Raw genomic sequence first — 26,991 nt, forward strand, 5'->3', positions numbered from 1 at the left:
CACGAGAAATGACAATGCAGACCCATCGGCCGATGGGTCTGCGCCATCTGCGGATGTGTTGTTCACCTTGAAGGAATGTGTATGCATCATAATTCATCTCTGTTAAATTCTGTTTAACGTATTGTATCCGTATTCCGTAAATTGTATCCGTAATTGTATCCGTAATTGTATCCGTAATTGTATCCGTATTGTATCCGTAAATTCTGTTTAACGTATTGTATTGTTTGTGTTAAAAATCATCTCTGTTAAATTCCTACCACATGTAATTCCAATGACTGTGTACCTGATTGAAGAGCACCATTCTGTCACATTCCTTCAAGGTGAACAACACATCCGCAGATGGCGCAGACCCATCGGCCGATGGGTCTGCATTGTCATTTCTCGTGCATCCACAGATGGGTCAGACCCATCGGCCGATGGGACCGATCCACAGATGGGTTCCAACATATATATACTCAGACTCGTTGGTTTGGACACCCACCGGAAGAAGAGACTGGATAACATGCATTCGCTCGTCGAACATAACCGGTGTCGTTTCCGTCTAACCAATAGGTTGGGGAGAGAGGGGAGTGGCAGTGCGTCTCGGGAGGTTTTGTGCACGGCCTGACGTGAAGGAAGCTCTCGTTGTGTTTTGTACTCTTTTGCTTACTTGGAGCGTCAATAAAACGTATTATACACTCAAACTCTCAACGTATAATTACCTTTCCATCGATTTACTTCACCGAGAAACCTTATAGTAAGGGAAACATATGAAAATCTGTTAACTAAATTGTTACCAAAATATTTCTTCACCAATATGTTTGTAAAGGTGTGTAATAACATGTGTTAAAATGTTGAAGGTCAACTGCCGTGGGAAACCCAGAAAAAAAGCTGTTGAATTCGGGTACCGAAAAATTATTTTCGAGAATTTTTATTTTTTTAAATCGGCCCTTAAGTAACTTATGAGGGGTCAAATAAGGGTTTTTCATGATTCTGAGTTGATTGTTAACATTTATATTTCACCACAGACACTCCTTTGTGGAAAAATAATTTCTAAATATATCTCATTTTCTACTTTGCAGGACATGGAGTCTAGCAATATGGATGAAGACGTTACTCCACCTGTGCTCAATTGCTTCATCTGTGCACGCTCGGATACACCAGCTGAAAGGCTCATACAGGCAACTCCAAAGGGATACTCAACTTTATTGAAACAAGCAGAAACTGTCGAAAATGTTACTGTTGTGGAACGTATGACGGAGGCTCAAAAGGAAGGAAAACTGCGGTACCACCAGAAGTGTAAAAATGATCTGTACAACAACTTTGTTGCAACCACCAAGAAGTCAGCTCAAGCATCAAAGGCAGAGAAAGAGTCATCAAAGTTGAAGAGAAGACGCACTACTTGTGAGTTCAGTTCATCAACTGGCTGCAGTTCTAGAAGATCACAGTCAGTTGACCTCCTGTATAAGGATGTATGCATTCTTTGCAACCAACCAGCCGAGCTCTACAAAAATAATCCAGCACAAGCTAGAAAGAAATACAGAGTGCCAGATAATTTGACTGCAGATACACTGAAGGCAAGCTTGCTGAAGACAGCACGGAGTCGCGGGGATGACTGGGGCACTGAAGTCACTGGACGCGTGGAAGGGATCAACGACTTGGTAGCAGAAGAAACACTGTACCATTTGCGATGCAAACTTATGTTTGCGAGAGGTGACAGTTTGTCCAAGACTGATGAGGAAGGAAAAAGGAAGAGAGGACAGAGGAGTATTGATGAGGAGCGAGAGGCAGTTTTTATTGAATTCTGCGAATGGTTAGACTCAGAATTAGAGCATGGGGTAATGAACATGGACCAAGTCCATGAAAAGCTGCAGGAGTTTGATCAGTCACCAGAGAAGAGCCTTTCTTATTCAAAGCATTGGCTAAAGATAAAACTTCTAGAGAAATACAAAGACACCTTGTATTTCACAACACAGGAAAGAAGGGCAGATGTACTCTGTCTCAAAGATGGCACCGACAATATTCTGCGAGTGCATCATGCTAATCTTGACCATGGAGATGAGAAGACTCAGATCATAAAGACGGCACTCAAGTTCATATCCAATGATATTGCCTTGATTGATTTCGGTCCAAAGTCATACCCCACCACACACAGTATGACTGACATCGATAGTCAGCTGACACTTGTTCCTGCAAGCCTTCAGATGTTCTTGAGACCGATTGTCAAGACAGACGAAAGAGTTGCCGTTTGGGGGCAGAATTTTATTAAGGCCTGTCGACCTCGGTCTGGGTATGAGCCAGTTCCAACACTGGACCCCACGGCTCCTGAGGAGCTATTGCAGTTCACGAGCTGTAATTGTCATGGAGATTGCAGCAACCGGCGATGCAGCTGCAAGAAGAATGGGGTCACGTGCATCTCGGCCTGTGGAGTCTGTAATGGCATTACATGCAGAAACTGCAGTCATGATGTTGTTGAGTCTGAAGAAGACATAGACAATGACTGTTGAAACTTCTGACATTGTGAATGAGAAATAACTCTTGAGTATTATATATGTATGTGAAATAAAAGCTACTTTGTGTGTAAATGTAAAAGTGAAAATATAAATGTTAACAATCAACTCAGAATCATGAAAAACCCTTATTTGACCCCTCATAAGTTACTTAAGGGCCGATTAAAAACAATAAAAATTCTCGAAAATAATTTTTCGGTACCCGAATTCAACAGCTTTTTTTCTGGGTTTCCCACGGGAGTTGAACTTCAACATTTTAACACATGTTATTACACACCTTTACAAACATATTGGTGAAGAAATTTTTTGGTAACAATTTAGTTAACAGATTTGTGAAATATCTCATAAAATGCCCTTACTATTAGCAGTCTTGACAGTAACTATTATGCTGTCAAAGGACATTCCTAGCAAACTCCCTAAATATTCCACACTCCATTTGGGAATGAATTACCTTACAACAGCCTGGTGGAACCTGGTTGGCTGCTTGTAAATTTATTAAAGTAAAGAAAAACACACCCAGATGATGGCTGTCCATATACCTGCCGTATTGTTCTCCTTCCCTCTCACTCTCCCACACAATATCACCCACCAAGTGTAATTATAATATAATTAATTAATGTGGTGTTGAAAGAGTGCAGGCATGATGCAGCAAATGGCCTCGTGTGCCCAAGTTGCTTGTAAGCAAATACAGTACTCTGTTTGCCCTAAACTTTAATTGTTGCAGTGGGCTACCCCGGTGGTGTTGTGTTACATCGAGGAGCCTTTTTAAAAGTTCACACAACCGCTTGACTATTATAATTACGCTCTGAATACCAAGTATAACGGCTTACTCCGAGATGCAGCATTATGTGCTGGCATCGCACCAAACAAATCAACTTGGCGATCGGTCTTTGCGAACTTCAGCAAAGTTATCAGTTAAAGTAAAACATTTTGTGAGCAATCACTGGAACATACTTCTACAACCATTATAGTTGTATACAATCCTGGAATATTACTAATACTATACTACAAGTACTAATTTAAGGGAGTACCGAGGCGTGACTGAACGTGATGTTGAGAAGGAATTTGTACTTTGTTCAGAGTGCCGGCGATAACTCGCCTACTCTTCGTGAAAGAAATCCGAGTTTAACGCCCAGCTGGGAGACGACATTTGTGATGGAATGTGCTGCCACACGTGCGTGTTCTTTGTATTCTAATGTCCCTATAATTGTGATGTCGACTCTTGTCTTTGTCCTGGACGTGATGTATGTAGAAGCTCGTGTTTGGAGACGATCCGACGAGTCACGAGACTGCTATTAAAAGCAAAGGACGAATTAAAGGGCAGTGTTTAGCGGCCACGTGTTGCGTGCTCCGATTGTATAACTAAAGGCATCACCGTCTCCGTTCGTCTAAAGAAGTTCGACAAGAGAGAGGGAGGTCCGCGGTGCGCAAGTGATTGCACCTCGTCACTGCGCCGGCCCCTCTCGCACCCGCCCCGCACCGCTTCGCACGGGGCGGTGACGCCGCACGAAAGGCCGATCCGATCGGGCACTTTCGCACGGCGGGCGCGTCATGGGCTACGAGCTCCAGCTCTTCCCGGACGCCGTGGCCCCCGAGCTTCGCTGCAAACTTTGCGCGCAAGTGCTGGAGGAGCCGCTGTCGGCTCCGTGCGGCCACACGTTCTGCGCCGCGTGCGTTCTGCCTTGGGCGGCCGAGCGAGGAACTTGTCCCGCGGCGAGCTGCCGCCTCCGGAGTCTTTCCCCCTCGGAGCTCAGCTCCGTGCCACCCCTGCGGGAGCTCGTCCTCCAGCTGCGGGTTCGCTGCCCGAACGCTTCCCGCGGTTGCGACGCGACGCCGGCACTCCTGCAAAGCGTAGCGCACGCCAAACGTTGCGAGTTCTCGGCCGCTCCGGAGCCCAGTCCGCGACGACGCTCCGCGCCGCCCGTCCCACCCGGAACGACCCTCGAGGTGCGCGAGGACGCAGACCTTTGCGCGGACGCCGCGATCGCGGACGCGCATGCGCGCAGTTTGCGCGCGCGTTGCGCGCGCCTCGAGCTCGACGCAGAGGAAGCGGCTCTGAGGGAAGAAGCGCTCCTGGTGCGGATCTCCGCTCTGTACGACGAGCTGCAGCTCACGGCGCTGCGCTACAAGCACTGCCTGGGTCTCTACCGAGCCCAGCTCGATTGCTTGGAGCGAACTCCACCGCCCACCACCAGCGTGTGCCCGGTGTGTTGTTGTGCGCAGTTCGCGCTCTTTTTTCATATCAATCTCCACAGGTAGCGCGTTTATTGCGGACGAGTTCGGGTAAAAACAGCCATCGCGACGATCTTATGGTTACACTACTTTACGGTCACGACACCACCACCACCAACACCACATTCTGCTAAATAGCTGTAACCTCATGGTATCAGATCATTACTGTGTGTTCATGAGATTGTCGTTGATAGGGTCACCAAGGGTCGTACTGAGGTCAGGTCGCACGATTAGGTTTAAACGAGGGTCGTGCACCATACCCCAAACATCCAAAGTGTGGTCCATTATAACTACTAGCGCGAATCGGCGTGCTGCGCACCCCCCACCACACGTCGTTTCAGACGGATAGGCATCTTTGACCATTTCAGTGTCTTTTGAGTCTTCAGGGTATTTTGGGTCTTCATAGTGTTTTGGGTCTTCAGGGCCATTTGGGTCTTTTGGATCCTCTGGGCCTTTCAGGGTATTTAGGGTCTTTGGGGTGTTTTGGGTCTTCGGGGTCTTTTTGGGTCTTCGGTGTCTTCAGGGGCTTTTGGGTCTTAAGGGTCTTTTGGTTACTCTGGGCTTTTAAGGGAATTTTGGGTCATTGGGGTGTTGTTGGGTCTTCGGGAGTCTTTTGGGTCTTCAGGGTATTTTGGGTCTTCATGGTGTTTTGGGTCTTCAGGGCCATTTGGGTCTTTTGAATCCTCTGGGCCTTTAAGGGTATTTTGGGTCTTTTGGGTCTTTGGGGTCTTCACGGCCATTTGGGTCTTCGGTGTCTTCAGGGGCTTCTGGGTCTTAAGGGTCTTTTGGTTCCTCTGGGTCTTTAAGGATGTTTGGGTGTTTTTGGGTCTTCGGGGTCTTTTGAGTCTTCAGGGCGTTTTGGGTTGTTGGGGTCTTTTGGGGCTCTGGGGACATTTGGGTCTTCAGGGTCTTTTGGATCCTCTGGGCCTTTAAGGGTATTTTGGGTCTTTGGGGTGTTTTGGGTCTTCAAGGTCTTTGGGGTCTTCGGGTTATTTTGGGTCTTCAGGGTCTTTAAAGTCTTCAAGGTGTTTTGGGTCTTCAGGGGTCTTGGTGGTCTTAAGGGTCTTGGGGGACTTAAAGGGTCGTCAAAGGTCTGAGCGGTCTCAGCAGTCGAAACGTAATTAAGAGTTCACAGACTGTTTTGGGTGTTAATTTTATTTCAAGATGTTTTGGTCGCATATAAACAAACATACATAACCATATACGTTTGCTCTATTATAATAAGGTTCCCACAGGGTCTCTCACCTGGTTTAAACGTCATCACGTTATGCCACTACCTCATGGTGTATTGGCTACCTGAACAAGTCAAGATCCCATCAACAAGCATTTGATTGTTGGCCCACGCCTCCTGCCCCCAAGCCCTCTCCCTCCCACACTTCTCCCTGCTCTCAAATGTTGTGGTTGTGTGCTTCCCCTTCCCTCCCCATCTTGTCTTCCGCTCCCTCTTTTTGTATATTTTGTTTGTCTGGTTGATTTGTTTGTGAAATAAATGTTAGCTCTTTCACGAGCCTCGATTCAGTATACCAAAAAAGAAAAAAAGAAAAAAAAAGAGGTCAAAAATTTATCCAAATTTGCCGACGTAATAGATAGATTGCTCCCAGACTAATTATTATCTTTTTGGTGGTGGCTGCACCAATGGGCTTTGTTGCTGTTTTTACTGTCACGCCCATGCACGCGGACTGGTCTAGTTTGATCCTGCGCTGCCTACCCTTCCTGCCCTCCCACCACCGTCCGACTCACTGCCCTTTTGCGGACAAACGCTTTTCACACCATCCATATACGTATACAGCAAATGGTCGTTGTGCAATCAAGCAGCCTGGCTTTACACACAACGCACCTTTCAAGTCAAGGTGGCAAATGCAGAGGAATAATGGAGGGAATGGTTTCAGGTTTAACGACAATCAACAAACTCTCTTGTTTTGGAGATACCATTTTGTATGGCTGTGGCTTTCCTTGGCGGAGGGAGTTGTCGCACCAAATCGGAGGAACCACTTTTACGCGGTTCCCTGGTATTGAGAAACCGTATAATAATATGATTTGCCAGATTCCCATTCCAGCTTTCCTCCTGTACAGGGCATGCAGAGTGCCACGGACGGCCCGACTACTTGACACTGACGACACAAAAGGATGCAGCTATCGGTAGCGGATTGAGGACGCAGTGAGGCGTGCGGTGTACTCGTGACCACGCTACCTCATGGTATAGGCATACAGATGTGGGCCGATTCCAAAACCATTGAATCGACTTTCAAAACTTTACTTTTGTTTCATGCACTAAATATGATGTACAGCAGAGTCCAAGACATCAGTTACATTTCCACTGGCGCTCTTGGAGTTACTTTACTAGTACACCGGCTCACTACGGGAGGGGCAGGAAGGGTCAATCCTCTTTAGGGTATATAGATTACAGTAGATATATGGTCGGGTCTCAAGAACATTGGGTATGTGTTCATTTACCAAGTTTCTTGTGGAGAGATCGCCGAGTGGTTTAAGCATTCGAGCAAGCACTCCATTCAAAACCATCAAGGAACGGCTGGCTTGGCAAGCGCTAGCTAGCTGCTTGGTAAATGAGCACAACCCGGGCTTCCTCCCTTTCAGTTTCGTGTTAAATTGAAGGAGCGAGTTTCAAAAGTTCACTACGAAAAACACCACGTTAGCGCCAGGAAGGGTCATGTTATTGACAACACTTATGGGGTACCTAGAGTACAGTAGATCTTCGCTCAGTTCTGTAAGTAAAACTTACCTCACGCATGTCGGGATTCCTCCAAACTTCTTCATTTAGTGTTATAAACAGCATTAGCGACTGTTTAAAAATCTACTCATACGTGTTTGTGGTTCATAATATTGTTACGGATTCGGACGACGGCACTCCCCTTACCGAGGGGGGTTTAATCCCCTCGTCTTAATAAGCTGGCCATCTCCATTCCTGGTACCTGTAACGCTCCTTTGCGAGGTGGGATTGATCAGGGTTATTGGTCAAGGTGTTCTCCCGAATACCTTCACCAATCCCTCCGCAAAACTGGGAGACAAGAACCGCTCGAAACCACGGACAAGATGGTATTTGCCGAGCGGGTTAGCAGTCCGAAGTTCGAGCCGTTAGCAAAGACTAACCCGATTCATAAAGCGTTGGCCGAAATCGCACCACAGGAACTCAATCAAGAAACCACTAAAGCGATCGGACAAGGAAGAAACCAAACGGGTAAGAAATAACAGGGGTTTATTAATTACGTACAAAAAAACCCGAAGAGGAAACAAAAGAAGGGCATGTACAAGGGAAGAAGAAGAAGTAGACACAGGGCAAGCTTATACAGGCTTAACTTATCAAACACCCCAGACAGAACGAACACACTTACACAAAAGGATGGAATGGGAAGGATGGTATAGGAAGGCAGAGAAGGGTCCAGGCAGATGGTCGGCGTCGAGGTCCCGCTCCAAGCGCGCGCTCCGATCCACGCTTTGGGGTCGAGGCGAAAACCCGGCAAACAGCTCTGCGTGTCGTTGGACGCGACCGGACAATTAATATAGCAGGGGAAAGTTGGTATGTTGCATACACAATTCTCAGCCGGGCAATCCCCGTGGCCCTCTTTCTGCCGCTCGCCCGTGCTCGCTCCACTCGACCTCAACAGAACTTGCAATTCGTCCTCCCTCTCTCGTCTGGCTCTTACACATCTGTGGTCCCTCACTCATCCGGCCCCCTCGCTCATCTGGCGGTGGGGGCTCATGCAACGGGTTTTATAACCCCGCCCTCTTGAGCCATACCCACTCATTCTTGGTTGGTCGGCAAGGGCTTTCTTGGCTCCACCTTCTGATGACGATGGGCGGGCAACGCCATTCTTCTCCGAGTTGGAGCACATGGGCAATGGAGGGTGAATGCAGTTGGTAATGTAGGCTTATGCAGTTGTTAATGGAGGCTTATGCAGTTGGTAATGGAGGCTTTGGGCAATTGAAAAGGGGGGATCTATCTTATTTGATTTGGTGCAGCATAAGATCGACAATGGGACACATGGCCTTAACTGAAACACAGAATAACGGAATAACTATAGAGAAGTTCTATGATTGGCTACGTGCTTGTACATGGACTAGCTAAGGTGCTCATTTCAATTAACAGCCATTTAAGGGGGAAATGTACACAGGGGTTATTTATAAGCAATTTTAATACTCAATTTGATGTGAAAGTTCTAAAAACTAACAATATTTATTACAGTTCATTAATGTTCATTACCTCTGGTCGAGGCCCGTTGCTCCCACGAAAACGCCATGATAAGCTATTTATATAAGTTGACTCGCCTGAAAAACCCCTTGTGGAGGTGGGATATTATTAGCGCTGAGGAAGCGCCTCTAGCGAATGACTTCCAGCCAGTGTAACGCGAATTCCTGTCACAGGAATTCTGAGATCATATAAGTGTGACGTGGCAGTTCCTGATTGGTTCGTGTTGGGGAACCCCTTCTCGCTGCCGACGTGACGTAAATTCGCGCACGCGCACTGGTGAAGCTTACTCGATCTTACTCGATCCCATATTACATGTACTTTCATTGCATACAAATTATACTTCCTCCTAGAAATTCCATGCCCGAACCTCAGCGCAATCCAAGAGGATTCACTTGTTGGTATCAATATTGTTTTGTAATAACATTAATATTACGCTATTATCGTTAGTTTTGTTATTCGAAGCAGCCTTGGAAATACGCCACGATAAAGCTAATTTAACATTCATATACACCTCAACATGCAACCCGTTGACGGCAATGGCGGGGAAAACCCGCTTGGGGGAGAAAAACCCCTTGAGGAGGTGGGATATTATTGGTATTAATATTGTTTTCTAATAACATTAATATTATGCTATTATCGTTAGTTTTGTTATTCGAAGCAGCCTTGGAAAAACGCCACGATATTGCAATTCGTCCATATTGCAATTCGTCCGGTAACGATTTTCGTTGAAGATAACCAGGCCCATGCGGGCCGAGGTTGGTCTTAAAGTATTTTAATTACAAATTAGAGGTGCATACGATTGTGAATCAAAAAAAGACGGGTGAAACAAACTCCTATTGAACGTTTTTCAATTTGTTATGCATACTTCCGCATCCGCAAGATGGCGGCCTCCATTGAGCAATTTGGTGCGTCAAAGCTTCAAAATTCTCAAGGGATCCAGCAAAATCTGGCTTTTCAACATAATACGTACGCGTTCATTCACAACACCGGCTTCGCCGACTATTACGCTATTATCGTTAGTTTTGTTATTCGAAGCGGCCTTGGAAAAACGCCACGATAAAGCTAACTTAATATGGCTATACACCTCAACACGCAACCCATTGACGGCAATGGCGGGGAAAAGCCGCTCGGGGGAGAAAACCCCCCTTGGGAGGGGGGTAAATGAATGCGCTACAACCTTCATTATGTAACCCTTCATCATCCTGTCAATTTTGGTTGAGATTGGATAAGTAACGACAGAATGTATTCGCGTCAAAAATTCATCAGACAGACACAAATGGCATATTTTCGTATGATAATTATCTTGGATTGCAATTACAGTCTTCTCTTCCCACTGTGTCCTGCGTTCTGGGAGTCACCTCATACCACTGAAAGTTGGAACTTGGCACAGCAATAGTGTGACCTGAAGCAATGGCCACGCTCGGCTTGATCTTCAGCTCTGCAAACTCTTTTCGATCAGATGTTTCTCTTGAAGGGCTGAGCGTTACCGGAACCTCTTAGGATCACTCCATCAGTTGTAGGCCAAGACCACTGCTAATTATTGCGAAATGATAACTTTAAAATCTTATCATTATGGGAGTATCAAGTTTCGAGATAATAGCCCAGCTCGTAGGGTTACATTGTACCAATGTTGGCCTAGCATTGGCCATTCTATTGGGCCAATGTCAATCTGATCATCTGGTGGTGGATGTTGATCCATCATTGGCAGACCCTTGGTTCGGCATTCAAAACGCCAACCATCTCCTTCCGTCTAAAAGCGAATGTTGAACCAACGCTGACAGTGCGCGTCAGACCAACCATGGGGATGCCAACCCAAGTCCAATGTTGGTCCATCGTCACTGAGCCAACTGGGAAGGAAATACTGTGGCTGATGCCGACTCCGTGAACTTAAATCACCGAAAACAAGGAAATTTGAACCGTTAGATGAAAATCATAATTGAATTTTTATTGGCATCTGAATAAATGATACCTTTGCATCCACTACCATTTGTACTTTCCACGCTACCTCAGATACCAGCCATGTTTCAGTTTTTAACTCGTAAACAATGAAACATTGCAGTGTACACTCAACTTGTGGTTAAAGAGAATCTGGTGATGTCCAAGAAGTGTTTGGAGACCATGACAATGCAAGGCGGTGATAGCTTGAGCTAAAATAAAATTGGTAATTCAGGGTGTAAGGACACGAAAACAAAAACAACACGAGAGTTCATAGAACACGATACCCTGCACGGTGTTTAGGTATAAACTGCACTTGAATTTAAATAAAACAATGATTTTAAAGATAGTAGCCATATTTGAGTTGAGTTAACTGGTTGAGTGAGTCGGCAGTCTGATTCTGTCTCTGGTTGAGTAAGTCGTCAGTCTGATTCTGTCTCTGGTTGAGTAAGTCGGCAGTCTGATTCTGTCTCTGGCTGAGTAAGTCGGCAGTCTGATTCTGTCTCTGGCTGAGTAAGTCGGCAGTCTGATTTCCCTGGTTGAGTAAGTCGTCAGTCTGATTCTGTCTCTGGCTGAGTAAGTCGACAGTCTGATTTCCCTGGTTGAGTAAGTCGTCAGTCTGATTCTGTCTCTGGCTGAGTAAGTCGGCAGTCTGATTTCCCTGGTTGAGTAAGTCGTCAGTCTGATTCTGTCTCTGGTTGAGTAAGTCGGCAGTCTGATTCTGTCTCTGGCTGAGTAAGTCGTCAGTCTGATTCTGTCTCTGGCTGAGTAAGTCGGCAGTCTGATTTCCCTGGTTGAGTAAGTCGTCAGTCTGATTCTGTCTCTGGCTGAGTAAGTCGGCAGTCTGATTTCCCTGGTTGAGTAAGTCGTCAGTCTGATTCTGTCTCTGGTTGAGTAAGTCGGCAGTCTGATTCTGTCTCTGGTTGAGTAAGTCGTCAGTCTGATTCTGTCTCTGGCTGAGTAAGTCGGCAGTCTGATTTCCCTGGTTGAGTAAGTCATCAGTCTGATTCTGTCTCTGGTTGAGTAAGTCGGCAGTCTGTTTCCGACTCTGGTTGAGTCGTACCAAAGACTTCAAAAGTGTTACCTGCTGCTTTCTCACTTAAGGCTCGGTATTCAGAGGTTAAAACATGGACAACCCCTTGTGGGTTGGCTTCCCATGGGGAGACGGCGATTTCCCCCTAATTGCCCCCACTGACTGTGGAGAGAAAATCAACTTCGCAAGATGGCATTGCAGGAATCCAAAGTAAGCTATGAAGTTGTCTCTTTCCTGTAGGTCACAGGCTGTGTTTGTCCAGCATTGTCTAACATCTCTTTCTGCATGTAACAGCTCCTCCATCAGCCTGAGAACCAGTGAAAATAAAACTTGTTGTTCTTTTCTTCTTCTCTGCTCTGCCTTCAAATCTCTGGCTCTCTTGAAGAACCTGTTCATTGAACGAATAGAGTTGTTCCGCTGCATGCATGATCAAACACGGTGTCAATGGCTCATCTTGTCTAATTCGGTCGGCTACATTGAGTGACTTGAGCTTCCCAATTATACATACAGTCCCATTTGGTGGCTTTTGTGCACAGGAGTGCCCCGGGCATTCTCTACTGTGATGGCGGCACGGGCCATGACCTTCTGAGAGCACAGATGCGGCAAATGCTGAGCAGGGGTTTCAGAAAAGCACCATAACAGACACAACATGTTTCTCTGTCCTCCGAGAAGAGTGATGGCATGAAGTGCGTTCTCTCTTCACTCGTTTGGTGTTATCCTTGTTTCTGAATTCTCATATCTGACATCTCTTCTCCCGCTCGTGATTTTAGGTCATTTCCTACCACTTTCTTTTATCATATACCTTTCTTCTTCTTCTTCTTCTTCTTCTTCTTATTTATCATTCAAACGGAGCATTTTTAAGAACACATGACTATCAGGGAATCAAATTTTGGTTCGGTTTTTTTCTTCTTATTTTGTACCAACTTTCTTATATCAAAATGTCCTCACAAGAATTCAACCTCAGTCTACCATGAGAAAGGCAGTAATGCTAAACTACTTAATCGTGTGGTTTGGAGAGAAAATGTGTAAAAGGAGGGAAAACCTGGGGAGTTTGGATGAAAAGAGAGGGGAGGGGGGATGTTAAAATGTGGAACAAGTTTTGGTGAGAAAGTGTGACTGTTGAGCCTGTAGTGGCATTGATACCATATTGTCACAGGCCAAGGGGCAAGGGATAGGGTGAAGAGGCGTATAATTGTAAACCAGATCATTATGAGGAAGTGGGAGTAGTGCGAATGGAGAGTGATATGGGTCAGCAGCAGTGCTTTCATTGTTTGAGGTTTGGTAGAGTGAGTAGATGAAAAGGAATAAGAGAGCGATATGGGTCAGCAGCAGTGCTTTCATTGTTTGAGGTTTGGTGGAGTGAGCAGCTGAAAAGGAAGCGGAGAGTGATATGGGTCAGCAGCAGTGCTTTCATTGTTTGAAGTTTGGTAGAGTGAGTAGATGAAAAGGAGGAGAAGAGCGATATGGGACAGCAGCAGTGCTTTCATTGTTTGAGGTTTGGTAGAGTGAGTAGATGAAAAGGAATAAGAGAGCGATATGGGTCAGCAGCAGTGCTTTCATTGTTTGAGGTTTGGGAGAGTGAGTAGATGAAAAGGAAGCGGAGAGCGATATGGGTCAGCAGCAGTGCTTTCATTGTTTGAGGTTTGGTAGAGTGAGTAGATGAAAAGGAATAAGAGAGCGATATGGGTCAGCAGCAGTGCTTCATTGTTTGAGGTTTGGTGGAGTGAGTAGATGAAAAGGATTAAGAGAGCGATATGGGTCAGCAGCAGTGCTTTCATTGTTTGAGGTTTGGTGGAGTGAGTTGATGAAAAGGAAGCGGAGAGCGATATGGGTCAGCAGCAGTGCTTTCATTGTTTGAGGTTTGGTAGAGTGAGTAGATGAAAAGGAATAAGAGAGCGATATGGGTCAGCAGCAGTGCTTTCATTGTTTGAGGTTTGGTAGAGTGAGTAGATGAAAAGGAAGCGGTGAGTGATATGGGTCAGCAGCAGTGCTTTCATTGTTTGAGGTTTGGTAGAGTGAGTGTATGAAAAGGAATAAGAGAGCGATATGGGTCAGCAGCAGTGCTTTCATTGTTTGAGGTTTGGTGGAGTGAGTAGATGAAAAGGAAGCGGAGAGCGATATGGGTCAGCAGCAGTGCTTTCATTGTTTGAGGTTTGGTAGAGTGAGTAGATGAAAAGGAATAAGAGAGCGATATGGGTCAGCAGCAGTGCTTTCATTGTTTGAGGTTTGGTAGAGTGAGTAGATGAAAAGGAAGAGAAGAGCGATATGGGTCAGCAGCAGTGCTTTCATTGTTTGAGGTTTGGTAGAGTGAGTAGGTGAAAAGGAATAAGAGAGCGATATGGGTCAGCAGCAGTGCTTTCATTGTTTGAGGTTTGGTAGAGTGAGTAGATGAAAAGGAAGCGGAGAGCGATTTGGGTCAGCAGCAGTGCTTTCATTGTTTGAGGTTTGGTAGAGTGAGTAGATGAAAAGGAATAAGAGAGCGATATGGGTCAGCAGCAGTGCTTTCATTGTTTGAGGTTTGGTAGAGTGAGTAGATGAAAAGGAAGAGAAGAGCGATATGGGTCAGCAGCAGTGCTTTCATTGTTTGAGGTTTGGTGGAGTGAGTAGATGAAAAGGAAGAGAAGAGCGATATGGGTCAGCAGCAGTGCTTTCATTGTTTGAGGTTTGGTAGAGTGAGTAGATGAAAAGGAATAAGAGAGCGATATGGGTCAGCAGCAGTGCTTTCATTGTTTGAGGTTTGGTAGAGTGAGTAGAGGAAAAGGAGGCGGAGAGCGATATGGGTCAGCAGCAGTGCTTTCATTGTTTGAGGTTTGGTAGAGTGAGTAGATGAAAAGGAATAAGAGAGTGATATGGGTCAGCAGCAGTGCTTTCATTGTTTGAGGTTTGGTGGAGTGAGTAGAGGAAAGGGGAGAGGGAAGTCAGAATGGAAGAAGCACAAATGCTGGCACGTGCTGGTTGTATTTTACAGAATAGCCGAGCAAATAGTTCTTCATCCACGAGAGATTAATGAGAAGATGATAAGTAAATCCGACTCTCACACAGGATACAAGTTTGAAGTGAAACGGATGCGCAGGTCAGGCTTCTCATTCAACTCTCACTGAACAAGGATTCATATCAGATTTAGACCTTATAAGTTCAGAACATGTTTGATGTTGAACTCTGAACGCAGCATTTTCTAATGCTGGGATTGCTTGTTCAAATCCCATATAATATGGCATGTATTAGGGTAAGTTATACCCCAATGGTGTATTTGGTGAGTTATGTCATTACCCCTTGTTTCTTAATGTCCTTGTAATTAATATCCAAGTACACTAATATCCTTCGCCTGCATTTAACATCCAAGCTCCTCCATAAGTCTTAGATGGTGAAATAAAAATTAATTGCCATGAATACTGAAGTTGCTTCAATCCTGAATGATTAATTCAGTGTAGTTATCTCAATTTGACGCTGCGTTTGTGATAGAATGTTTCACTCCTTCAGTGGATAAAATACCATATCAGCATTGTTATCCTTACCTGAAAGGGCAGGATATTGGTGTGTGTGGGTGTGTGTACGTGTACACACACGGGTCAAGTGCCTCAGGTGGCCTACTTTAATATAGCACCCGGTGTGTGAAGCCAGTCACCCAGGCAAATACCGCAGTTGGGTTCTGCATTGTCGAATGGTCTGTCTTGTTACCTCCACTGCCAATGGTGAATGGAGGTTATGTTACTGTCTCTCTGTTTGTTTGTTTGTCTGTGAGTGCGATAACTCAAGAACGCTTCAACTACCTTCGTCAAACTTTACCAGAGGATTCCAAAATAAATAAATGAGGCTGGCAATGTTGTTTGACTATGTAGGTCAAAGGCCAAGGTGACAGTGACCATTTTTGCCACACCTGTCATGCTACCGCCTCACACCTTCTCGTTTGTTTGTCTCTTTGTCTGCTGTGAGCAGGATATCTAAAAAAAACTAGGGACAGATTCGGACAAAACTTGGTGGACGTGTGGGGTCTGAGACAACCTGATGAAATTTGGTTAAGGTACAGATGTATATCTGGCCTATCAGTGGGTGAGAAAATGTAAACTGTAAACTGTTCAGCCTGGGAGAGGTATGTGTTCTACCGAGTGCCGTTCTAGTTACTCCCCCCAGGGAGTAATGCATTCGATCGTGTCCGTCCGTGTGTGTGTGCGCGTGTGTGTGTTCGTGTGTTTGTGAACAAGATATCTGGAAAAGTTCTGAACGGATTTGGATGAAAGTTGGTGGGATGATTGCCCTTGGGATAAGGAAGAATTGATTAGTTTTTGGTGAAGCTCAGGATATTATTCCGGATCCAGGAATTTTTGGGGGAATTTTTTTTCCTGTTTTACTGCATTAAAGCTTTTATTCTTATTCTTAAATGATGTTTTTCTCCTCTAATTCCGAGATATATCAAAATAAATTATCTGACAGTTAGGGCTTACTTTCTTTTTCATTTATTGTTTTGGGGAGGTTAATGCAACCTTCACATACACGGATTATTCTTACGAGTCCTTACGGATCGCCAACTCGTAGTCAATCACAAGCATCCGTAAATAACTCGCTGGTATCCGTAGATAACTCGTCACAACTCGCAACAACTTTTGACATGTCAAAAATCATCTTCCGTTATTTACGGATGCTTGCGATTGACTACGAGTTGGCGATCCGTAAGGACTCGTAAGAATAAATCCGTGTATGTGAAGGCACCCTAAACAAAACGTATTATTCCAACTAAACCCACGGCGGGAGTATGTGCTCTACTGAGTGGCGTTCTAGTTATAGATGATTGCAGTTGTGCCATTAAAGTAGCAGACTTAATATTCTTCTTTCTTATGCAGCACAAGGTAAGCCTGGTGTTGGCTCAGCGGTTAGGGTGCTGCTTGGGATCCTAGGATCCTGGGTTAGAATCCCGGTCGATCCCTGAATTAATGCCAGGGGGGTTGACTCAGCCTGTCATCCTTCCGAGGTCGGCTAATTGAGTACCAGTTCACTGGTAATTCCCTGTGTGTCGCAAGAGGCGACTAACAGGGTTGGTGGCAGGATGGGCATCCGGCTATAAAACATTGCTTCAAAAAGGGGACCATGGATGAAGATTATGTTTTCACCCCTGTCTGTTTGCTTGTTTGTGAGCAGGATATCTCATAAAGTTATAGACGGATTCAGACGAAAATTGATGGACAGGTTGGGTATCTGCCAATGACAAATTGCTTTGATTTTGGTGACGATATGGATCTGGATATGGAAGTTAAAAAAAATTAAATTAAAAGTGCATTTTCACCATGGAAAGATGGGGCCAAAAACTATATAAAGTATGGCATGATATTTCAAGAAGTTGAAGATGGATGATGACAAAACCTGGTGGTGAGTTGGGTCGGTGACAAGAACGAGCCAATTTGAGTTTGGTTTAGGTACGGTTGCAGATCCGGTCTATCAGTGAGATTATAAATGTAAACTGCTCAGATCGGGATCCGTCGGTTTGTTTTTTGGTCCTGTTTTCTGGATCTGGTTTCCGATTTATTTTGACTTATTTTGCCTCCCACGAAGGTCGCTAATTTTGTGCCGAGATTAGCGATTTCATTCTCTTTTTTTCACGGAACACACATTGATGAATCCCCTGCCTGTGAAACACCGGGATTAACAGTTTATAACTGGGTCAAGATTGAAACCCAAGCTATAAACTTTGGGAAGAGTGTGTATACCTCGAGGCCAGCTTATATACGAGTGTGCATAACTCTAGGCCAGCTTATAGACGAGTGTGCATAACTCTAGGCCAGCTTATTGACGTGTGCGTAACTCTAGGCCAGCTTATTGACGTGTGCGTAACTCTAGGCCAGCTTCGAGACTAGTGTGCGTAACTTTAGGCCAGCTTAGAGATGTGTGCGTAACTCTAGGCCAGCTTATAGACGAGCGTGTGTAACTCCAGGCCAGCTTATAGACGAGTGTGTGCAACTCTAGGCCAGCTTATAGACGAGCATGTGCAACTCCAGGCCAGCTTATAGATGAGTGTGCGTAACTCTAGGCCAGGTTATTGACGTGTGCGTAACTCTAGGCCAGCTTAGAGACTAGTGTGCGTAACTCTAGGCCAGCTTATATACGTGTGCATAACTTTAGGCCAGCTTAGAGATGAGTGTGCGTAACTCTAGGCCAGCTTATGGAAGAGCGTGTGTAACTCCAGGCCAGCTTATAGACGAGTGTGTGTAACTCTTGTCCAAATTATAGATGTGTGCGTAACTCCAGGCCAGCTTATAGACGAGTGTGTGTAACTCTTGTCCAAATTATAGACGAGTGTGCATACCTCTAGGTCAGCTTAGAGACGAGTTTGCGTAACTGGGCCAGCTTATAGATGTGTACCTACCTCTAAGCCATCCTTCCCGCCATTCAAGTGAAAATGAACTTCGGACGTTTCTGTAGAAATTTACAAGTTTGTGATACACTATGTTCTTTATGTCAGAACATAATCTGATGGCCAAGTAAGATCAGAAGATAGAAAAGTTTATATGGAGAAGTAATTTCATAGAAATAGAACAAGAGGTACATGGTTCGATGGTTGGTTGCAAAAAATCTTGAAATATGTCTTGAAACTCTAACTAGTGGGTATTGGTTAACCATTGCAGACATCCCTGTGATTAATTTATTGAGCTCTCACACAGTGCCCAGAACTCTTTGAAGGCATTTTCTTGTACACTTGGCATGCAAAACCATTTCACCATCTGTTTTATACCACTTAGAAGTCAGACAAAAAGGATCTGGTTTTTATTTTTTCCACTTTTCTTTAACTCTTTTTACAAAGACATGGGCTGGTATTATCAGAATGCAGATATACAATGTACAGATACACAGATGCCATTTGGCTTTGAAGTAGCTTATAGTTATAATATATAGGAAAAGTATAAATATATTATTTATATATATATATATATATATATATATATATATATAAGTTCAAAACACACCTGGTCACAAGTGTGCCGCACTGACCGGGTCCTCAGTCGAGGTCCTCAGCATCATCCCGTTTCGGCCCTTCAACCTCGATACGGTCAGCTAAGGTGGGCCAGCAGGGGCACATACACATCCACATGCAGCAACTACACCTGTATGCGTACATACCCCCACCCCCAGCCAGTGCGAACGCAGACTACAACAACAACACCTCTTTTATGGCCGAGGCCTTTTTTATTATTAAAAAAAGGTAAAAAAACACGCTCAAAAGTCATTCAATAAACCCATCACCATCACTACCACACAAGAACCCAGGAAAATCAAAAGCCAAGAAATCAAAAACCAAGAAACAAGATATCAAACAATAAATAGGAAATCAAAGAGAAAGCAAACCAAAGATCAAGAAACGAAATAAAACAAGGTTCAAAAACCAAGATGAAAATCAAATCAAACTCAATAAACCATAAATCATAAAAACCAAAGACCATCATCCCTATCCCAAACCCCCAAAAACCCCTCTCCCACCCCAGGCAGCAGACACCTAACTCTAACTAACCAAAGGGGAGGGAGAAAGGAAAGCAGACCCTATCCCCCCTCCCACCCCCCCCCCCCCCCGAAAACAACCAAAGAAGGGACACCTTAAAACAATAAGGATCAAGGGGCCTTTTTTCCTTTGCATACCGAAATCAACAACTGGCTGCTAACCGCAGCCGGGAACATGCAGCCACAAACACGTTGAGGGCTCGACCCACCACTGGAAATAATAATGAAAGAAAATAAAAATCAAACCAAGGCAAAGTCAAGATCAAACAAAAGGAAACCCAACTGCCCCCAACCTCCCCAGGCCGCACCCGGGAGGGCCCACCCGAAAGATGCACCACAAGGAAGGCCCCGGCTCCCTGAGCTGCCCCACGAGGCGTGAGTGTCCCAATGAGAATCACCGCCCGACAGGGCCCGCAAGCACACCTGCCGGAGCACCCCCAACCTTTCCAAGCCCGGGCGGCAAGCTCGGTCAGGGACTACGGCTGCACATGACTGTCGCCCGCACATTTGGAAGTAACCTCCCGTGGGACCCCCCCCCCCCCCCCCTTCACCACGGAAAAGCCCAGCCGTATTCTCCGCTCCAGGGAGGGCTTTACGACACACCTGACGCATCGTTGCGGCCAGCACCCCGCCCCATCGCCCGCAGGCTGTCGCCAAGCCTGTGCCTTTGGAGGCAGGATTGGGCCATGCCCCATATCTGCCCAGGATCCAACCACACCCTGGTATGGAAACCTCTGGTTCTCGCTCGCCACAAGACGGTCTTGATTATACAGACCGTTCTCCAGGCCTGCCTCCACTTGCGGACAGGCACTGGTTGTGGTAGGAGCCCGCTGAACGCAAAGACGTCCCGTCTGACCATCACCAGCCAAGGCACATAGCATTCGAGGAGGCCAGCCGCAAGCGACCAGACCCCCTCGGCGACAGGGCAGTCCCAAAGGACATGCCTGACGGTTTCATCCCCTGTGCATCGGGGTCGGGGACACTGGACCGACACGTTCAGGTCCCTCTGTAACTGAAACACCCGGACCGGAAGACACTCATGGGCGGCTTGCCACGCGACGTCCTTCTGGTCGTTGGCGAGACAGCGATCCGAAACATTCTCCCAAACCTTTCTCGCCGTACGTTCTGCGAGAGGCCTACCGCGAAGGATACGCACCTCCCGCAGCACCTCCCTTGGGCGCAAGTGATCCAGGACCTGCGACAACTGCCAACCGATGGGCCGACGGGTCAACAGGCCCTGCTCCCGGGCGAACCCCTCAAACATCCGGAAATGCCCCGGACATGACCCAGAAAAAGGCCGAGACAGCGGGAGGGACCGCCCTTCCAACCGCGCGACGGACGGCCCCAGAAAGAAGAACAAAAAATCCCGCGCCAGCAGGCGACCTGGGTCCTTAGACACAAATAACTCCATGAGAGTACATGCAAACGCAGACATACATACAAACACCGGGCAGGGGACACCCTTCCCACCCAAGGACGGGCTCATCTTTACAACCCGCCTACTCCTGCGCTCTGCTCGGGTACCCCAGAAGAAAGTAAAGATTAATCTCTCCAGAGCCCGTCCCACCGCAGGAGGAGGTGGGGAGATTCTCGCCAAATACAACAACCTACCAATCAAAACATTCTTGATCACTAAATTTCGCCCCTCCATGGTTAGACGACGAGACCGCCAAGAAGCGACCTCCAATTCCAATCCCCCAATGACCGTTCGCCAGTTCTCAGCGGCCACGCCGCCTGGGTCAAAGCAGACCCCGAGGATCTTTAATCGATCTCTCCGCTCCGTGTACGGGCAAGGGGGGCCGGAGCCCGTCCTGTGCTGACCAAAGTGCATGACCTCACTCTTCTGAGGATTGATTTTAGAAGAGGAGGCCAACCCAAAACGCTCGCAGAGACCCACCAGTCTGCACATGGCGACTGCATCGGTGACAAACACTGACACGTCGTCCATGTACAGACTCACCTTTACGCGCTCCCCATGGGTTCCGGGAATCCACAACCCAGGGAAGGATGGGTCCGCTCGCAGTGCACAAGCAAACGGTTCAATACAAAGGACAAAAAGGACTGGTGACATTGCGCAGCCCTGCCTGACCCCAGAAGCGACTGGGAAGGCTCCCGAAAGGTGTCCGTTGACCAAAACACGGGCTTCAACGTCCCTATACATCAGGTCCACCCAATGCATCAAATTTGGCCCAAAGCCAAAACGGTCCAAAACGGCCATCATGTATTCATGTGACACTCTGTCGAAAGCCTTCTCCTGGTCCAAACTGACTATGCTCAGTGGGAGGCCTCTCTCCTCCGCTAGCTGGATCGCCTCTCGAACCAGGCCCAGGCTGCCGGACATTCTGCGTCCCGGAACAGCACAAGTCTGCTCCGGGTGCAAGAGGTCCACCATGACACCGTGCACCCTCTGAGACAGCACCTTTGTTAGTATCTTGTAGTCGACATTCAACAAAGTGATCGGGCGCCAGTTGGACAGATCCTCCCGATCACCCTTCTTGTGCACGAGGTTTACGACGCCCCGGCGCATCGAATCTGGAAGCCTCGCAGAGGTGGCTTCCTCCCTCACTACCTGCAGATAGTCCTCGCCAAGGACGTGCCAAAGGCGGCGATAAAACTCCACGGGCAGGCCGTCGTCACCCGGGGTTTTATTCGCGGCCAAATCCCTAACAGCGGAGGTCAATTCCTCCAGGCTCACCGGCTCCTCCAACCGCTCCCGCTGTTCGGGGCTCAAACGATTCCTCAGATGGCCGAGAACGTCGGCCATCTGGATTTGGTCAACCGGTCGTTTTTCAAAAAGCCTGGAGTAATAGTCCTCCACTGCTTCAGTAATTTGGTCCGGATCCGAAACACGGCCTCCCCCCACATTAACCTGGGCCAAACCGCCCCTCCGCCTGGCACATCGTTGAAAGAAGAATCTGGTACACCTTTCGTTCCACTCCAATGCCTGCACCTTGCTCCGGAAGATGACGGCCCTCGCCCTGGCTTCGAGGAGGCTAAAAATCCTCCCTTTCACCCGGCGGATTTTCTCTGACACGTCCCTCCCTTCGCAATGTTTCTTATGCAGGCGCTGGAGGTACGCCTGCATGCACTTCAAACGCTCTCGTTTCCCCGCGGCCCTCATTCGCCCGGCCGTTCGGAAAAACCCTATGGTCCTACGTTTCACCTCCTCCCACCAGGCTGCCGAGGTAGGGAAGAGGCACCTGACCGTTTCCCACTCCCTATACTTCCGAACGTAGGCACGCACTAAACTGTCATCCTGCAAAAGGTGACAGTTAAGCTTCCAGAGTCCAGAACACCGGGGACGCACCCCATTTAATTCAATACCCAGAGACAAACGACAGTGATCTGAAAATGCCACCGTGTGAAGTACCAGGTCCGGGTCGCCAAAATTTGGTGTCAAAAGAATGTAATCAATCCTAGCCCGACTGGTACCAGCCGCATCGGTCCGGGTGACCTCATTCCTTTCCGCACCCGTGTCCCTCAACCTAAAATCCTGAACAAGCCCTTTAAGGGCCCGCGCCGATGACTCCAGGGGCAACCTGTCCAAACTTATATTAAAATCTCCGACGATCACGGGGCCAGAGGTGGAGAGGAAGGGCCCCAACTGGCGCAGGAGCTCCACTCTTCCTCCCACCGTCGTAGGAGCGTACACATTGACCAAGGTCAGTGGGGTCGAGGACACCACCACCCTGAGCACGGCCAATCGCCCCGGGATAATTTCTTCTAAACTAAGGACCTCGACATTCGGGCTCTTAATAAGGAACCCTCATCCTGCCGCCCTGTTAGTGTAGCTGCCGGACCAATACGACTCTCCGTACCGCCAATTTGCACGGAGGTATCCATACTCACCGTGCGGAATATGGCATTCCTGCAACAGGCAGACATCCCATTCAAAATTGCGTAGTTCTTCAAAAATAGCGATCCTCCGGACCGTGGTACGGACTCCCCGTACATTTTAACTCGTTAGTTTAAAGCTCATAGGTGTTGGTGTATTAATCACCAACACTAGTGCAAACCACGAAAGGGGAGTCATATGACTTATGAAGCTCCTCCCTCCTTGCCAAGACACGACGAGCTACCATTCTTCCTCCCCCTGCGGTTCTTCCCGCAGCCGGGAGCCACGAGGGTGCCCGGGAGCCAGTCCCCATCGATGCAGACATTCTCCCCGGGTAGCAGGGAGAGGTCCTCCTCCTCGGGGGTCAGATAAATGACCCCCCCCTCGCCCGCCACCCGGGGAAGAAAGCCACCAGTCCTCCGCAAGCAAACCCCCCTTGAGGCCCATGGCCGCAGCTGCCCCCGGAGGAGGGGTGAGGTCAACGGGTGGGGAACGACTCACGGGGGAACGGGAACATGAGCGTTCAGGGGAAGACGGCCTTTGGGGCCTCCCCCGGAGACCTGCTGCGGCCAACCCCGACTGCACCCCACCCCTACCACGAGCAGGCGATCCCCCAGGCCTGGATGGGTCGCTTGATGCACGGGGGGCTCTGCGCCCCACAGGGGTTTTCTTCTTTGACGTTCTTGTGTTCTTTCCCTGTGGGGCTTTGCCCAGAGGAGCTTTTCCTTTGTCCTGGCCCCTCCTCCGACGCTTCTTCTCGATCCATTGTCCAGGGTCACTTTGCTCATAGCCGGAGGAGGAGCCATCACTTCCAGCCTCCGGCAGCGGGGTTTCTGGCACCGAGGATGTTTCTTCTGACCCCGCCACCGGAGCCACCATTCCTCGTGCATCCTCCCCTCCCACCGCAGTGGGCCCGACACCCGGCGAAGCCACATCCAGGTCCTGATCTAACCCTCCCTCCTCCATGTTCTCCTTTCGCTCCACCTCCCTCCCTTTACTTTCTACGGGGCGGGGGGCTGACACACACACAAACACATTAGTCCCCCCCCCCCGACCCCAGATGCAATACCCTCCCCTGTCCCTTGGGCAAACCCCTCCCCCACCCCTTGGGCAACCCCCTTCCCCACCCCTTGGGCAACCCCCTCCCCCACCCCTTGGGCAACCCCCTCCCCAGCCCCTTGGACAACCCCCTCCCCAGCCCCTTGGACAACCCCCTCCCCAGCCCCTTGGGCAACCCCCTCCCCAGCCCCTTGGACAACCCCCTCCCCAGCCCCGAGAACAACCCCCTCCCCAGCCCCTTGGGCAACCCCCTCCCCCACCCCTTGGGCAACCCCCTCCCCAGCCCCTTGGGCAACCCCCTCCCCAGCCCCTTGGGCAACCCCCTCCCCAGCCCCTTGGGCAACCCCCTCCCCAGCCCCTTGGGCAACCCCCTCCCCAGCCCCTTGGGCAACACCCCCCCTGGTCCCTGGAGGCACACCGTCCCCTTTCCCTGTCCCTGGGGGCACACCGTCCCCTGTCCCTTGGGCAACACCCCCACTCCCGCCCGCAGCAGCACGCATCTTGCTCGCGTAACTCTGCGGGCAGGAGCGGAAAGTGTGCCCCGGCGCACCACAGAGGTTGCACCGCACCGCTTGGGTGCAGCGCTCCCTCAAATGTCCCAACTCGCCACACTGGGTGCAGATACTCGCTGTACACCCAGTAATCAAGTGGCCAAGTTGACCGCATCGGCGGCATAATTTCGGCTGTCCCGCGTAAAAGACTTGGCCTCGGTCCATCCCAACCATAATTCCATTAGGGATATGGGTGGCCGTGCCGTCCTGCCTCGTCCGCAGCTTTACCCGGAACTGCCGAGACCCGGTCCAAATACCGAGGCTGTTCCGGACGAGCCGTACTGGGCCTCGGATGTCCGCGTATCGACTGAGCCAAACCTTGACATCATAGTCACTCACGCCTTCGTTGTACAGGTGGACGGTCACGACTCTCTCCTGTGTTTCTGAGAGAGCCTCAACCGCCCAGTCTGCCAGTTTCCCAGCAGACCGAGCGGTAGCCCACCGGCGCAAGAACTCGGCAAGTCCCTGCCCTGTTTGAAAGGACACGTCGAAGCCACGGGCAAGGGAGATCAGGCAGAAAAAGTCAACAGCCTTGAACCCCAGCACACCCAACAATACATCTTTACCGAATCTATCTCCAGCCGGCACACTACAATCCACATCAACCAACCGAAACCGGACACAATTATGGCGCCTGCTCGCCATGCCGGGGTTCTAGGAGGGGCGGAGGACAACACTCGGGGTGGGGGGGGGAGGGAGGGACGGGAGATGAAGGGGGGCACAAGACTCCCCCCTGTCTGGTGGGCAACGCCCCCCAAACAGGAGGAAGATGGGGGAAAGCAGGGAGGGAAAAGACTAACGAAAATGCAGGACAAACAAGCAATAATCAAAGCAATAAGTAAATAATAAGAAATAAATGCAAACACAGCAAAATACACGAAACGAAAACACCGGCAGAGAAACAGAACTCGTTCACTCGTGACGGCACCCACGCATCCAGATCCACAGCACCAAACGAACATGGTGGAACTTTTATGGCCGAGGCCTTTTTTATTAGAAAAAAAAGGTAAAAAAACACGCTCAAAAGACAATCAATAAACCCATCACCATCACCACCACACAAGAACCCAGAAAAATCAAAAACCAAGAAATCAAAAGCCAGGAAACAAGATATCAAACAATAAATAGGAACTCAAAGAGAGAAAGCAAACCAAAATATCAAGAAAATGCAAGAAAACAAGGTTCAAAGACCAAAATGAAAATCAAATCAAATTCAATAAACCATAAATCATAAAAACCAAAGTCCGTCATCCCTATCCCAAACCCCCAAAAACCCCTCTCCCACCCCAGGCAGCAGACACCTAACTCTAACTAACCAAAGGGGAGGGAGAAAGGAAAGAAGACCCTATCCCCCCTCCCACCCCCCCCCCCCCCGAAAACAACCAAAGAAGGGACACCTTAAAACAATAAGGGTCAAGGGGCCTTTTTTCCTTTGCATACCGAAATCAACAACCGGCTGCTAACCGCAGCCGGGAACATGCAGCCACAAACACGTTGAGGGCTCGACCCACCGCTGGAAATAATAATGAAAGAAAATAAAAATCAAACCAAGGCAAAATCAAGATCAAACAAAAGGAAACCCAACTGCCCCCACCCTCCCCAGGCCGCGCCCGGGAGGGCCCACCCGGAAGATGCCCCACAAGGAAGGCCCCGGCTCCCTGAGTTGCCCACGAGGCGTGAGTGTCCCAATGAGAATCACCGCCCGACAGGGCCCGCAAGCACACCTGCCGGAGCACCCCCAACCTTTCCAAGCCCGGGCGGCAAGCTCGGTCAGGGACTACGGCTGCACATGACTGTCGCCCGCACGTTTGGAAGTAACCTCCCGCGGGACCCCCCCCTTCACCACGGAAAAGCCCGGCCGTATTCTCCGCTCCAGGGAGGGCTTTACGACACACCTGACGCATCGTTGCGGCCAGCACCCCGCCCCGTCGCCCGCAGGCTGTCGCCAAGCCTGTACCTTTGGAGGCAGGATTGGGCTCTGCCCCATATCTGCCCAGGATCCAACCATACCCTGGTATAGAAACCTCTGGTACTCGCTCGCCACAAGACGGTCTTGATTATACAGACCGTTCTCCAGGCCTGCCTCCATTTGCGGACAGGCACTGGTTGTGGTAGGAGCCCGCTAAACGCAAAGACGTCCCGTCTGACCATCACCAGCCAAGGCACAT

The 26,991-nt window shown here is 48.5% G+C and overlaps 1 protein-coding gene across 1 annotated transcript in view; it reads left to right on the forward strand.

Moving 5' to 3' along the window:
* The first annotated feature begins 4,036 nt into the window (after positions 1 to 4,036).
* Positions 4,037 to 26,991, forward strand: part of PDZRN3 (PDZ domain containing ring finger 3) — a 397,145-nt gene continuing 374,190 nt past the window's right edge. The window contains exon 1 of the mRNA XM_068100558.2: positions 4,037 to 4,694. Within this exon, the coding sequence (XP_067956659.2) occupies positions 4,041 to 4,694 (654 nt within the window). The 5' untranslated portion in view covers positions 4,037 to 4,040. The remainder of the gene's footprint in view (positions 4,695 to 26,991) is intronic.

This window comes from Myxine glutinosa, chromosome 12 (genome assembly GCF_964187855.1).
Source record: "Myxine glutinosa chromosome 12, kmMyxGlut1.1, whole genome shotgun sequence".
Lineage (NCBI taxonomy): Eukaryota > Metazoa > Chordata > Myxini > Myxiniformes > Myxinidae > Myxine > Myxine glutinosa.